Source organism: Pipistrellus kuhlii, unplaced genomic scaffold (genome assembly GCF_014108245.1).
Source record: "Pipistrellus kuhlii isolate mPipKuh1 unplaced genomic scaffold, mPipKuh1.p scaffold_m20_p_8, whole genome shotgun sequence".
In the NCBI taxonomy this organism is placed as follows: Eukaryota; Metazoa; Chordata; class Mammalia; order Chiroptera; family Vespertilionidae; genus Pipistrellus; species Pipistrellus kuhlii.
Genome location: NW_023425584.1, coordinates 18,622,220 through 18,637,464, shown reverse-complemented (window position 1 = coordinate 18,637,464; position 15,245 = coordinate 18,622,220). Strand labels below are relative to the sequence as shown.

Sequence of the window (15,245 nt, the reverse complement as noted above, 5' to 3'; positions counted from 1 at the left end):
CCCTGTCTCCTTACTGCAGAGAGCCAGGAGGTGGGCAGCAGCTCAGATAAGGAGACAGACTCAGCGGCCTCCTGTCCCGGCTCTCCTGGCTTCTCTCCTGTCACGCCGTTTCTCTCTGGCAATGGTGGGTGGGTGGGGCTGAAGGAGGAGGGTGAAGAAGATGAGGAAAGCCCCAGGAGACCACTTGGTCCCCCATTATACATACGAACAAGCCCAGGCCCTCCGAGAGGAAGAGACCCGGTCAGGGTTACTCAGCTGAGGCCGCAGAGCTGGGGCCAACCAGGGCCTGCAGCATGCTGGGAGACCAGGGTTGGGAGGAGCCAAGAGTTTCCCAGGCTGGAAGAACGTCCTGGTTCTCCCTACCCCCTCCTGGCGGGACCTGCCATATAAAAGAGCCCAGAGCCTTTCAAATGCGAGGTGTTCCCAGGTGTTCACAAAGGCTTTGATTGGGGGTGGAAAGGAAGGGCCTGCATGCTGCATATTTCGGATATTAATAAATTTCCCCTAACAAAGGGCCAGGCCCCCCTCCCACTCCTTTTTGTTTGGGGCTTTAGGTGGGGGAAGAGAGGTGGGCTTGCTAATTTGCAGAGGATGTAAGAATGGACTTCACAATCCAGAGGGCTTCTTCCCACACCCAGGGGGTAGGCTCTGGCCTTGCTGACAGAGACTCTGGCACTGACCCTGAGAGTGACCCTGACCCTGACCCTGTCCCTGTGTCTGTTTCTGGCCCTTCCCACCAGCTCTCAGACAGACTCTAGGCCCCATGGCCTTGCTTGTGCTCCTCACACGGATGCTTATTAGGAGTCAGGAACCAGAAGATCCTACAAGTCCAGGCTTCTCCCTGGATTCTGCATTTGCAATTGGAGGAGCCTAGGCACCTGGACCACTCCCAGCTTTGCCTCTCCCTGCCTCATCTCCCTGCCTGCTTCCTCCTGCCTCCCTTCCCCCTGCTCCCTACCCTCTGCTGGGCCTGTGGTTCCTGGACTGCCCTGCCTGGCCCAGTCCTCCAGGCTGTCCTGCTTTTCCCATTTCCGCTGCTCCCAGACAGCCTGGCCTTCTGCACCACCCTTCCCTCCCTCTGCCGCCCGCAGTCTCCCCGCTGCGCCCATCCCAGGCCTCAGTGGGAGCTGACTAGGGACCAGGGACCCTCAGCTAGAGGACTCCATGACAGCGTAGTGGGCACCTGAAAGTTAACACAGCCCTGTCGGGAGTGGAAGCTCAGCCAGGAATCCCGGATGGTCCTGACAACAATGAAACCCAGTGCCTTCAGGGCCTGGCGGGGAGCCCAGGGGAGCAAGGCTAGGTGTGAGCAGAAGAATACGTGGCAGCTGACTGTTAGCATTGATTGGAGAGGCAAAAGGGAGCGGTGGGGACTGTGGTGAGCTAGTAAAGGATGCCTGCCTCTCTTCAGAGAGAGTTACCCTCAGAAGACTGGGCCCAGGTTGGAAGCTATCAAGGCTTTTAAGGAGGAGTTGGATGCCTGAAGTTTTATGAGAAATTTCCCATTTTTAAACATGAGCGACGGATTCGGAAGATGTGCAGAGGCATGGCTCAGTCAGGGCCTCCTGCCACCTTAGGGGGATCATCAGCCAGAGGGGCGGGGCTTGTCCCAGGGCTCCCCACTCCATTCAGTGCTCTGGTCTCCTCAGCTCATCTCTGTGATCGTAGCCCCTTGACCTTGAGAGGCTGGTGGGGGCCCTGCGAGGCAGCCTCTGGGCCTGCTGGGTGTGGTGGAGGGTGCCCTGGGCCCTTCATTCCTGTTCTGGGACTCGTCAGAGAAGGCAGAGAAGGTGGTCCCTCGAGCGGTGCTGGAATGCACTGAAATCTGTCATCACTTCCAACCCAGGATCTGAGAGCAAACACGGGGGGAGGGGAAAGAGGGGAAGAGAACCTTACCATGAGGGCCTGCTGCATTCCCAAGGTCAAGTGAGGGTCAACAGACAAAACCAGGGGTCACAAGGGTTAGTGTTTGATCCTCAGTAGGCTCTGCCCCAGGTGTTCCTCCCGCTGGCCCGGCCAAGTTCATCCTTGCAGGCCTAGGCTCTTGATCCAGTGTCTTCCCCATCCACCCCTGGGAATCCTGCCGTTCATGTAGGTCTTGAGTCCTTTCCCCTCCCTTCCCACCAGTTGTGAATGTGGACCTCTAGAGTCTTGGGCTGGGGGCAAGGGGAGCGGGCTCGCTCAGTCCTACCTCTGATGAGCCCGGACAGCCCAGCCAGCCTGCATGGGCCGCTGGGACTCACCACCTTCTGAGACAACCCATTTTCCTTCTGGGCAGTTAAGGCCTTATCCCGTTCCTTGGACCCCACAGGGCTTAGCGGCAGGGAGTGCAGGCGGCTCAGCCATACGCCCAGCTTCATTCCCTGCTCTGCCCCTCCCTGCCTGTGTGTCCTTGGGGACCCACAATGCCAGTTCACAGCTTTGCACAAAGCCGCATCACGCTGAGAGCAGCTTGGTGGCGGTGGCTCTAGAGACAGCCAGCAAGGAGTTAAGATGTTCCCAGCCCCTCCGAATTCCACGTGACCCCGGGCTGCTGAGCCGTCAGGTCTGCGGTGGACGCTCTGCTCCAGACTCATTTTTTGCTGGTGGCTCATGGAAAGTTTGGCTCCCTGAGCTTCAGGCCACTCCCCCTGGGGCTGGGGCTGGGGCTGGGGCTGAGGCCTCGCTGACGCCGGCCCTGCCCTGGGAGGGCGTCCACCGCCGCCCCCCCTGCCTCCCCCCCCCCCCCCCCCCCCCCCGCTTCCTTCAGCACCCCCTTGCTCATCTCCACCTGACCCTCTTCCCCAGCACCGAGCAGCAGCCTGACCCCTCTGGCCTCCTCCCAACACCCTCTCCAAGATTCCTTTTCTTTGGGGGAAAGGATGCCTTTCCCGGGAAAGTTCAGAGCGTCTCTGAGCTGCAACCCTTTGAGAGCAGTCGCAGGTAGGTGCCGAGGCCACCTTGGACATCGCTGGTCAGAGCCCGTCTGGGATCCACTGCTCAAAAAGTGATCAGAGAAAAACACGGCAGGCAGCAACCCTCCAGGTGGGTTCTCAGGAGCCTGCTGGCCCTTGTTTAGATAAAGAAGCTGTCCTAGCCCATTGTGCTCAGTGGTGAGAGTGGCAACCCTTGGACTGAAGGTTTTGAGGGTTCCATTCCGGCTGAGGATACTTACCTCGGTTTCAGGCTTGATCCCTGGCTCCTATTGGGGAGCGTGCGGGAGGCAGCCAGTCCATGTATCTCTCTCACATCAATGTTTCTCTCCCTGTGTCTCTTCCCCTCCCTTCCACTTTCTCTAATAATCAATGGGGAAAAAAATATATATCTTCGGGTGAGGATTAACAGCAACAATAAAAAATAAAAAAAGAAAGAAAGAAACAGGCCCATCCCCTGCCTCCAGCCAGCCAGCAGAAGGAGAGCAGGAGTGGTGTTGCTTTGAGCCAGAAACAGCCGAGATAGAGGCACAGGGCTCGCCGGCACCTTTCAGGTCCATGACAAGGAGCCTTGGAAGTGGGTCCTCAGTGTGTCCATCTGCAATGAATGGTTGGACCGAAAAAGTGTGCCCCCTAGAGGTGCCTGGGGGAAGAGAGTGGACAGAAGGGAGCCACCTACCCAATCCAGCCTTCCGCTACTGACCACCGCGGAGGGCTGCAGGGGGAGCAGAGCCCCTTCTCTGAAGCTGGGCTCAGGGATTGGCTCCTCTTGCCAGATGGAGTTCATGGTCAGGGGCCCTGTGGTTTATCCAGGGAGCCTGGATGCCCTGCCAAACCAGGAGGAGATGGCGGTGGGACAGCAATGAAACCCTCTGGGCCCCACGAATTCCTTTGACTTTGACTCTGCTGACCCAAGGTCAAGGTCTCAGCTATGGGGCTTTGAGGTGGCTCGGGAGTCAGAGGCAGGGGAGGGGCCTATGGTCAATATTGACCTAGTTGAGTCAGGAGAGCCCCATGGGGAAGCGGGAAGGCTGGGGTGGGGCTTGCCGATAACTGGATCTCCCAGCTCCAGGGTGACTGTGGGAACTGGGGAAGGGGGTGCTTAGAATTCCCAAGCAGGGTGCTTACTAAAACTACAGCTGCCTGGAGCCCTGCCCAGCTGTAACATAGCCTACTCTCTGAGGGCAGGGCCTAAAACATCTGTATTTTTAGCAAACTCCCCGGACGACTCTGCGGCAGCCATCCCAGTTCCCATATTCGGGGACACAAGTTCAACCCCATTGTAGTAATAATGAGGAAACTGAGGGCCAAAGAGGGAATGTAACTCACCCAAGGTCACACGGTGGGGGGCGGGGGTTGATGATAATCCCCTCCCCCCTTTCCTTGAGGGGAAGAAATATCTACCTCAGATAGCTCCATCCACCCCAGCCGTGGCGCAGGGCCCAGGAAGGGATGGCAGAGCCAGGCTGCCCAGAGGGAAGTGGCCTCTGAGACCTTGGCAGGCCCAGGTGGAGAAGGGAGGGTGGGGCTCATCCCGGGGGAAGGACTGGAGAGGAGGCCATTCCCACTGGACTGGACCTGCTGGGCCTTGCCCTGTGCAAACATTCCCAGAAGCTGCTGGGGGGTAGGAGGGCAGTGTTTCCTAAAAGATTTACTAGGGCCTCAGGGCGGGAAAAGCCATCTCCATTGCTGGGGATCCACCCGTGTCCTGGACAGGCATGCATGCCCTCAGCTCACTAGGTTGGTGCACACTTCCAGTCTTCCTCGGCCTCCTCCCCAGCCCTGAGCTCTCAGCCTTTGCCTCCACTCCCCCTCACATGTCAACCTATGGGCACCTGCACAAAGCCCCCCCAGAACCCCCAGCTGCTGCCACGTGCTTCCTGCTGCTTCTGGCTTCCACACACTTTGCACCTCCAGGTCCAGCCCCCGCCCCTGCCTGCCCTGAGTTCTGGGTCTCTGCAGGGCTTGTGCTTACTGGGGCGGTGTCAGGGATTTCTGGGACAGGAGCCCAGTTGGCTGCAGTCTGGACCTTAGAGTGGCCAAGATTCAGAATCTCACTTCCCTCCCTCACATGTGGGGCCATCTTGGGCTGGTTCCTTCCCCATCTGCACCACAGGCTCCTCATTCATGGGGTGAAGAGAAAAGCCATGCCCAGAGCTCACGTAGAGGAGGTGGGGTGTGCAGACGTTATTGCAGTGGTGGGTGTAACGCTCAAGCCCCCACAGCATACAGTTCTCCCCCATTCCAGCAGCAGAGATCTGCCAGGGGTCTCTTCCGTGCAAGAGTGACGACCCTGCTGCATGTGGCCTGAGCCTGGATAAGATGGGGTCGCAACTTCAAGCCAGAGGCTGAGTGAGGTGGTGGAGGAGCCATGGAAGCCCCTAAAAGGACCTCCCCCCATGTGTGTTGGGAGAGAAGAGGAGACTCCCCAAAAAGATACCAGAGCTGTGTCCTGAGGGCGGGAGGTGTTGGGCTGAGCGGGAGAATGAGGGGGCTAGCCAGCATCTACAGTGGGTTTTGGAGTGGAGTACAGGGGCAGTGAGGAGGTGGAGCCGGCGGATGTAGACAACTGAGACATGAGGCAATGGCTGGAAGGGACAAATGAGTTCCTAAGAACCCCAGTCACTATGCGCTGGCAGCCCGGAGACGAAACCGGGCCAGGGCAGGGAGATCCTGGAGGAAGCGGAACCCTGCCCTGGAGCCCTGACTGTCTCGCAAGAAGCCTCTGCATCTGTTCTCATTGCCTTCATCTTCAGAAGAGAGCTGTTGTGACTGGAACAAGAGGCGTGACGAGAGGCCTGTGGACTATAAAAGACCATGCTCCGTTAGCTAATAATAGTGTCTTAAATGGAGCTGGCACTGCCAGAGAGTTAAAGGTCAGCTGGGAGCGTCCAGAGCGCAGTAGCCCCACGGGCCCAGGACATCCTGTAACCTGCTCCTGTGCTTCCACCTGCTGGCCAGTGTCTGCAATGGCATCCCACGCCTCAAGCCCTGTCTTCTGCCCAGGTTGTGGATGCAGGGCTCGTGAAGGCAGAGCTGGGCGGCCTGGCACTAGGATTTGCGGGCTCCAGGGCAACAGTGTCCATGGAAGCCCCCAGGCCCCTCTGCAATCAGCCTTGGTCTCTGCTCTCACTGAGAAGGTCCTCACATGTGCGATAGGGGTACATGCCCATGACATGCCCCTCCACCTCCCACATAGCAGCAGTGAGGATAGACCCAGAAAGTGGCTGGTGCAAAAATTCCGGAACCCCAGGACACCGGGAGCATGGTCAAGGGGGGACTGTGGGCTCCAGAAGGCACACTCCTTGGTCCTGTGAAATCTATACCTCTGAGGGGACATGGCTTAGAGCGACCATGCCATCCGGTTTGCCCAAGATGGTCCCAGGCTTGGCACTGAAAGTCCCTTGCCAGCAAACCAGGACGGTGGGCCACCAAAGCCTCTGCATTACCCCGGCTCAGCCTGAGTATCTTGGGCTCAAGGAACCAAATTGGCCTCAAATGTGGCCTCAAATGTGGCCTCCAATGGGCCAGTGGAACCTCTCCCGCCTTTCCTCTCTCCAGCCCCAAGACCCCTGTTCCCAGGCACTCTGTCCACAGAGAGTTTGTGGGTAAAAATTTGCTCTCCAGGGGCCCTGAGGCCTGGGGCTTGTCTGTGATGTTGGGCTGAGGGAAAGGGGTGGGGAGGGACTTCTGGAACAACCTCCTCCTTATTCAAGAGCCCAGGCCTGGAGGAGAAGAGCCTGGCCCCAGGCCCCTGAGGGAGACTTTGCTGTTGGCTCTTTAGAGCCACCCCCTTTGCTTTTGTCAAGGGCCCCCAGGTGCCCGAGAGCCCCATCCCTGTCTCTAAGGTTGTGGCAGGTGGTCTAGGCATCATCTCCCAGTGATTGCTCAGCCCTGAGTATGTGACCACGTTGGTCCAATCAAAATGAAGACCTGGCTTTTTTATTTTGCATCTAGGAAGGTCTAGAAACAACCTCCCAGTGTGTGCTTGACTCAGACAGGGAGACAGCCCGCACAGAAGTTTGTAGCTATTTATTGCACTGAAAACACCAAGAATAAAACAGACGCCCCTCCTTCCCCCCCACCCCCCCAATAGCATAAAGTTTGAGCAGTGGTCATTCAAGTTCACAGCCACATATTTTTTAAAAACAGAAAAGGGAAAAAAAGAGAGAGAGAGAGAGAAAGAACTGAAACAAAACCCCAAACAAATAGTAGTAACAAAGAAACCAGCATGGGGAGTCTGGCAAACACATCCCCCAGAGGGTCTTCCCATGAAGGGAGACGGGAGGCCATGGTGAGGGTCAGCGCCACGTGGGCCCGAACCCGGGACAACACTTTCCTGTAAACGTGTTTGCATGCTGGAACCTAGGCCAGGTCTTAGGTCTGGATTATTATTATTATTTTTTTTTTTTTTTATTATTTTTTTTTGCATCTATAGGATGTTTGGAAGGAGCACAGAGTTGACTGTCTCCCCTGCCTGCTGCCTCCGGATCACACCGGTGCCAGTGCCGGTGCCTGCAGCCCACACCGGCTGGCAGCCCCCCCCCCCCCGCCCCCGCAGGCGAGGCCTTCACTCCGGGGCCGTCTCAGCCTGGGAAAGGGGCCTGCCTCCACTTCCCTGGTACGTAGAGAGGGACATGGCAGGCAGGTGTGTCAGCAGGACCTTGGTGTCCTCCAGCTCCGTTTCCTCTGGTGGGGAAGTGAGGACCAGAGCGGGGAAAGGATGTGCCCAGGGCCACACAGCAAGTCTGCTCAGAGCTGGGACTGGAATCCCAATGAGCCCCAAGCCACAGCTCTTGCGCCCCCCGCAGTCCACTGCTGATAAGCAGTTGACAGGCACCAACGAGGAGAATGACAGGGCAGGCGGGGGAGGGGACTGGCAAGGCTCAGAATGGGAGTCCAGCCAGTGACTAACCCTATCAATGGTACCACCCCATTGGATTTTCCCATCAGCCCTGCGACACAGGCCGGGCAGGAATATGTCACCCCTATACCTGAAGGGGAAACCAAGGCTGAAGGAGGGACCAGACTTGACCTTGAGGGTGGCAGCATCCCTGGTGAAGGCCACACCTCTGGCTTGGGGATGGCCGTGGGAGCTGGCGGCTCCCAGCTCCCTGGGAGGCAGGCATCTTTGCGGCTGGGATGCTGGGATCAGTGGGCCTTACTGGGAAACCCTCTGGGCCCGGGGCAAGCCACTGCCCACCCCTGGGCCTCGGCAGCAGGGTCTCTACCAAGAACGGAGGCTACTGATCGACCAGCTTGGAGACCAGGAGGCCTTGGCAGCCTCTGTACTGGCCTGTGGCCCCAACCTGCCCGCCTCACCTGTCCCCAGAGCGTCGGCCATTGAGAGAAGAGCCCACAATCGGGGAAAGCTCAGAAAGGTCTGGATCAAATATCCCCATCAGTCCTGCTCCACCTACCCCCCAGGACTCCCGGGAGGTTTGGGGGAACCAGTGCCTCCTCCAAAGCCTTGGGGATGTGGCTCTTCCTCCCCTAAAATCCTCCGGACGGGACGGTATCTCATGCTGGCAACATGTGGCCACACAGAGGCCAGAAGCACAGAGAGGCAGCGACATATTTCTGAGTCAGACACTGAGAATACAGCCTCTATTTTTTTTTTTTTTTTGTCCAAAACATGTAGATTGTTTTTTGCTGTGATTTTTCTTCTTTTCTGTGTTTTTTTTCAACATACTTACTGCATATAAAGTCATGCAAAGAAAATAGTGCAGACAGTAGGTCCTCGTGGATGTGCCAAGGCCTTCTACATCAGAGTCCGCCCCAGGGAAGAGGGCGAGAGGAAGGAAAAGAAAAGAGGAGGGAGCGATGAGGCCCACGGCGGCGGCAGGACGAGGCGTGGAGAGGAGATGTCCCGGTGCTCTGCTTAGACCGGCGGATACCGAGGGGGTGGGTGAGGAAGACACATGCTCACGGCCCTCCGCCAGAGCCGGGGGAGGCCGCCGGGGGTGGCACACAGATGAGCTGGGATGAACGCTCGGGAAGCGTGGTCGTGAGGACTCCCGTGTGGGAGGCAAACAGAGAAAAGTCCAGGTCCTTCCATCCTGAGGACCTCCCCCAGGCTCTCTGCCCCCACGTCCTGTTTCTTATCGGCACTCACACCTGACGCAGTCCTGAGAAGAACCTGGGGTCCAAAATTCTGGGGAGGTGCCTCTCACTGAGGCTGGGGAACCAATGGTGACCACACCCATTTCAGAGATGATATTAAAAAAAAATAATAAGTGAACGGACAGAAAAAGAGCTTATCCCTCTGTCCTCTTCCCTCTGCCCTTCCCAACCCAGCCCAACCCTCCTTTACAATCACTGAGAGGTCTAGTTATGACATAAATATCAATGAACGTGAAACCCATTTACGAAACACACAGGATTTGGCTATAAAAAGGCATGCGGTCCAAGGAGAAGAGATAACCTAGGCGTTGCTTTCTTTTGCCCCCAAAAAGCATTCAGGTTTTCTCCCTCGGCTGTGATGAAGCTGGAATTCCCCGGGCCCGATGGGGGGGGGGGGGGGGTGGAATGGGTGGTTAGAGATGGAGGTAAACGTCAGAGAAGGAAGGAGGAGGAGAGTGGGGGCACCCTGAGAGGATCGCGCTCTGCACACTGAGGGAGAAGTGTCAGGCTGGGCCTGGAGGCCAGGATGGGACAGGAGAAGAGGTAGGGAGGCCGTCTGAGGCAGGAGGCTCCTGGCATCTGCTCCGCTCTCCTCTCTCTCTCTCTCTCTCTCTCTCTCTCTCTCTCTCTCTCTCTCTCTCTCCCATGGGGGAAGTGGGTTCAGGGGTTGCAGGTTCATCTGCCTTCCCCAGAGGAATCCTGGAAGAGGAGAGAGATCAGGGATCTCCTGACTCCACCTCTTCCTCTCTCCAGCTCCTGGGTGCACGAACAGCTGGGCATTCTGCCGCCAAGGCAAATCAGGCCAATGGCAGCCAGGCGGGGGGTCCTCAGGGCCAGCACCCAGGGCTCCCAGGCCTGAGGAAGCTCTGCCCTGGCTGGGGACGGAGACTGAGACTGGCGGGCGGCAGGGAGATGTGGCCATTTGCTCTGAAGACGTGAAGGCTTTGTGGGCAGGTGCTCTTGATGCAGGTATGACAGTGGCGGTGATGGTGGTGGTGGGAGGATGTGAGTGGGGGAATTCCAGCAAAATCCAAGGTGGGAGAACCAGCGGCGACATTCCACGGACAGACGGACACCAGTAGCTCTCTGCAGTACAGCGCCCCTGCCTGGTCCTTCAACTGTAAGACACGATAATGCAATGGGTCATGCAGGTGCATCCAAGGCGCCGCCTCCCCCCTTCCCCCCCCCTCCCCCCCGTTTCCTAGGCACCCACCCCGGCCTACCTCCTTAGATGGAGGTAGCTACCCCCTAAGGGACCTGCCCAGCTCTACCCCTGGGACCAGCAGGCCTGGTCTCCTCCCATGGTCCACCCGCCCCCGTCCCATGGCCTCCCTTTAGAGGGTCCCAATGACAAGGCAGGAAGGAGGGGCTCTTACTGGGGCAGGACAGAGGGCGCCCCAGATCTATGGAAGTGGACGATCTGCCATTTGCCATCCCGGCGGTGCCAGACGCGGGTCTCCTCCGACTGAGCCGTGCGGGGAATGCCGCCGGCGTCCAGGTACTGAGTGATGCGGATGTAGGCGATGCAGGCCGACTCGTCGCCCATCAGATGGATGTGGGGGTTCAAAATGGTGGTGTGCACAGGCTTGCTGTTCCGGGACCACACTGCAGGCGGGGATGGGAGTGAGCAGAGCAGATGCAGCTGAGGGACTTCCTGCCTCATGCCCTTCACTCCCCCAACCCCCAGCACATTCCGTCTGCCTCATTTCCCGAGGAGCAGCCTCCGTGACAGGGCTCAGCCACCTGGGTGTCAAGGCAGAACTCCTAGATGACTAGGTCACAGCCCAGCTTAGGGGTAATAGGTTTCAGACACTTCAAGCACAGGGAAATGGGATTTTAGAATCATAGTGTCTTCAGACACAGAAAAATACAACATAGATGATTATAGGATCAAATCAGTTGAGACTAGTCTTGAACCCCGATCCCTATAGAGGCCAGGCAAGTACACAAATGAGGGGCTGAGCCGGGTACAAAATGCTAAATGACAACTGACCATTTGCCTCTGGGTGAGGGAGACAATAGAGAGTGGTGGACACTGGTGACTAGCTGACCACATTCCATCCACAGGGGGCGCCCTGTACACAGCTCCCCTAGTGGTTGCTATCTGAGTAACCGGGACCCCTAATGCCATACTTGCTGACTTTTCAAGAAAATCAGGAAATCTGAGTTTTTATGTGGAAATGTCTCATTTTTAATTATTGGCATCTAATTCAAGTTTAAAACAACATGCAGGCCACATAAAACATGTGTGCGGTCCAGATACGGCTTGTGGGCCCCTCACTGGGCACCACTGTTCTCAACATGTAGAATGAAGGAAATTTGGGGAATATTAAAATTGTAGAACCTTAGACTTGGGATTGGAAGGATGGTATTTGCGGTTCGTAGGGTGAGGTCACGGAGCTTTGCAGAGTTAGAGAGAAATGCATAGCTCTTATAATCATAGACCTGACAGACATGCCTTTTGAAAGATCTGAAACATCTTTCTCTATGGAAAATATTAGCCATTATTATTACTACTACTGCTACTACTACTTATTTTGATTCTAGGAATTCTTAATTTTTCCCAGCAAGATAAAACACAAAGCACAGGAAGATGATAATAAGCCAGGCTGGGACTGGACAGGGTCACAGGAATAACCCTTATGCTTTTCCTTAGTATAGCCCAAAGGTAAGTCCAAACACCACAGAAAGCACACGTGAATCCTTGGAGATGTCAGTTCAAGAATCTATAGTATTAAAAAGCCCCTGTCCCCTTCCCCACCCTCTCTGATTCTGATGCCCAGCCAGGTTTGTGAGTCACTGATTTTCTGAAAAAATCTAAAATGTCTCTCTTCCCCCCCCACCCCTCCGCCCATGACTGTAGAAAGCCTCCAATAGTTTCCACCCCTAATATTATAATCACACTCTACCCAGGCTTTGGATAAAGGACTCAAAATCACGGGGTCTTAGGTCTGTAGACTAATGTAGTTTTACAATTCTGGGCTTGTAGAGAGAATGTACAGCTTTCGTGTTGTAGGCTTGGGAGTGACCTCAGAGGTCAGAAGTCACCAGTGTCCCTCCTCCCAATGCAAGGAAGCCTCCGTAAGCATCCTTGACAGCATCCAGAGCTGAAGGCAGTCAAGATGGCCTAGTTTAATGTGTCCATTTAGCAGACCTGGAAACTGAGGTCCAGAGAAGCAACCTGACTTGTTCTAAGCTGGGCTAGGTTTTGAAAGAATAGCAGTAGAACCTAAAAGTAGTCTTATCCTTACAATTCCAAGAGTCTAAGGTTCTACAATTTTAATATTCCCCAAATTTCCTTCATTCTACATGTTGAGAACAGTGGTGCCCAATCCCACAGTATCTCTGTGGGATTGAATTAGAGCAATCTTAGAACAATCCCAGAGGGACAGACAGAGGCTGGATTACACCATGGGGAACCAGTATCTTCAGGGGACAAACCAGTAGAGAGATGGCCTTGGTGAGCTCTAAGGTCATGGGGACCAGTGGGAGAGAGGGCGGAGTCCCGCCACCTCTCTTCACGTGAAAATTAAACTGGCATTGCTAGCCTTAAAGAATCAGAGTCCGACTGATCAAAGAAAAATGCAATGTTCTTCTTCACAGTTTTTTGGGGGTGCTCTTGAGCCTCTGTACCCTATAAAACTCAGTCAGATTGGATGCAGGTAGCAGTGTCCAGCTGATGGCTACTGATGCACAGAGGAGAGGGGCAGCATGTGGAAAGGAAGGGAAAGGGAAGAAAGGAGAGGGGAGGGGAGGGGAGGGGAGGGGAGGGGAGGGGAGGGGAAGGGAGGGGAGGAGGAGGGGAGGGGAGGGAGGAGAGGGAAGGGAAGGGAGAGGAGAGGAGGGGAGGGGAGGGGAGGGGAAGGAAGGGAAGGGCACTGCAGTGAGTCAGGACTGGGGTCTGCCATTGACTTTCTGGGTTCCTTTGGACAAGTCACTTCCCCTCTCTGAGCCTCAGTTTCCCCCTCTGTGTGATGAAGAATTGAACTAGATCCTACATCAGCCATTTAAATACCTCCTTCATTTTAACCTACAACTGCCACCTATACTTCATTAAAATATTTCCTTAAACCGATTCACTTTATTATTTGATATTTTAAAAGAAAACTTTTTGGCGCAATCATCAGTGTCAACCAGAATCACAGAACCCGATTTTAATAAGTCCAGCAGAAATTAAATGAAGTTACGTAATCCTAGCTCCGCACGCCTGCCTGCAAGAGATCTGAGCCGGAGACCACTCTCCCTGATGAAGAGGGAAATTAGAAAGTGTTACGGGGTGTTCCAGACAGACTAGCACCCAACCGGGCCTTTCCCCTTCATGGAGCCGGATGTACTGAAGGAGAATTTAGAAAGGGACCAACTCTCTCACTGTGAGAGCCACTGTGGTTTGGAGGGGTGCCCACGTGACCCGGAAATCATCTGGTGAAACCTCAGTGGTACATGCCTTCCCTCGGGAAGACGGTGGCCATGCCACCTCCCGAGGCCTTCCTCCGAGTCCCGAGCTGCGTGACCCTAACCTGCATGCGCTGTGGTTCACCCCTGTCTGACCCCTGGCCAAGGTGAGACACGGACACAGGCAGAAAGCACCCGAGGTCAGGCCCAGCCTCAGCCCCGACAGCCCCTGGTTGCCAAGCTGCCGGGTCTCTCCTGCGGAGGAGAGGCCCAGAGAGGACAGACGTGCGGACAGAGACCCAGACAGACAGGCAGGGCACAGCAGTGTGAGCTCGGGGCCTCTCCTCTTCCCCAGGCTGCCCACCGAGAGGGGGCACTTGCATAACAACCCACAAGCCAGCTTGTGACCAGCTGGGCAGCTGGGGTGGTCCCAGGGGTCAAGATGACTATAAATTGGATGTGGGAAGGGTCACGGGCAAGGAGAGGGCTGAGAGGGCTCATCACGCTTATCCCAGGTCCACATCCTCAGCCACGGGAGGGGCAGCTGGCAGTGGGGCGGGCCAGGGTTAGGAGAGGGAACCAAGGCGGTACCAACCCCTGTCCACACGGGATCCTCCTCTTCGCTGGCTCCTGAGCCGCCCCGGGGGCCCTGCCCGTCACCCTGCTGTGCCATCCGGCGGGACACGGAACGAGAGCAGACAACAGGCACCCCAGACAGAAGGAATTGCTCACGGTTTTCAAAATAGAATCGATGGAAGTCCAGGCCCTCGACCAGGTTCCCCAGGGCCTCAGGTTCGAAGGCTGTCATCCCAGGGTCACACATCTTCCTGGGGGGAGGAAGTCAGAGGAAAGAGGGGCTGGGGCGGCCTGGGTGAGCCTGTGAAACTGGAGTAACGGCACCCACCTCACCAGATCCATGAGGCCGATGGGTGGGGGAGGGGCTTTGCGAACTGTGTAGTGTGGGACACCGTTGACTGGCTGATGCCATTTAGAACCGGGAGGCCCAGGTTCAGGCTGTGGCTCTGCCATTTTACCAGCCAGGCGGCTTAACCTCTCTAATCAAGAGCACCATGAGTGCGTGCAGAGCTGGGCCCTGCACAGACCAGCCTAAAGGCTATTCTCCCAATTGCACCCCGTCCCTGCCCCGGCAGCAGATCCCCAGGGTGGGGAGTTCCTAATTCATCCTGGGTTCCTGGGAGCCTTTTCCCTCACATTTAAGTGACTTGCACTCACCAAGAAGGTCTGCCCCTGGAGAGCGTGCATTTTGCTACTTTAAACAAAGATTCCCTGTTGTGAACGGCAGCCCTCACTATGAGATGAGGAAAACAGCATTCCACGAAGCAATGCCTGGGAGGAGGGCGGCAGGGGCATGGCTGTGTGTTTTCAGGGCAATGCTCCCTTCCAGGTCTCAGTCTACTGAGAGACCCTGATAGCCGGGTTGGGGGGAGAGGGAGAGTGGACTCCCCCATCCCCAGGTCTCTGTGACAGAACGTGGACTCCTGTGACAATGACAATGAAGCCAGGGACAGAAAGTATCCCAGGAAAGGCAGAGGTCCCGATCTGGGGAGGAACGGAAGACAACTGGAGGAGTTTTTTCCTAGCAAGTGCAGGGCACTCTGTCCCTGTGCTGCCCTCACTGCTCTGTTGCTGTGACTTCAGGCAACTGGCTTTTCCACGCAGAACCTCAAATTCTCCAGGTGGGTTAACTAGGGGCCGGGGGCTGTGCTCAGACCACATGGGAGTCTGATCTGTCAACATCGAGGAGACTGAGCACCCCTGGGGAAGCCCCTCTCCAGGAGGTCTCTGGGCATGCCTGCC

At 56.2% G+C, this 15,245-nt stretch overlaps 1 protein-coding gene across 7 annotated transcripts in view; it reads right to left on the bottom strand.

Moving 5' to 3' along the window:
• Positions 1 to 6,929: 6,929 nt before the first annotated feature.
• The window catches only part of CAMK2A (calcium/calmodulin dependent protein kinase II alpha), a 62,364-nt gene continuing 54,048 nt past the window's right edge, over positions 6,930 to 15,245 (bottom strand). For 4 of the 7 annotated variants that reach the window (XM_036424045.2, XM_045576338.1, XM_045576339.1 and 1 more), the window contains 3 exons: positions 14,160 to 14,254; positions 10,412 to 10,640; positions 6,930 to 10,153 (listed from right to left, as the gene is read on the bottom strand). In XM_036424045.2, the coding sequence (XP_036279938.1) occupies positions 10,150 to 10,153; positions 10,412 to 10,640; positions 14,160 to 14,254 (328 nt within the window). In that variant the 3' untranslated portion in view covers positions 6,930 to 10,149. Of the gene's footprint in view, positions 10,154 to 10,407; positions 10,641 to 14,159; positions 14,255 to 15,245 lie in introns of those variants that run through there. The other 3 variants (XM_045576341.1, XM_045576342.1, XM_045576340.1) reach the window with 2 other exon arrangements.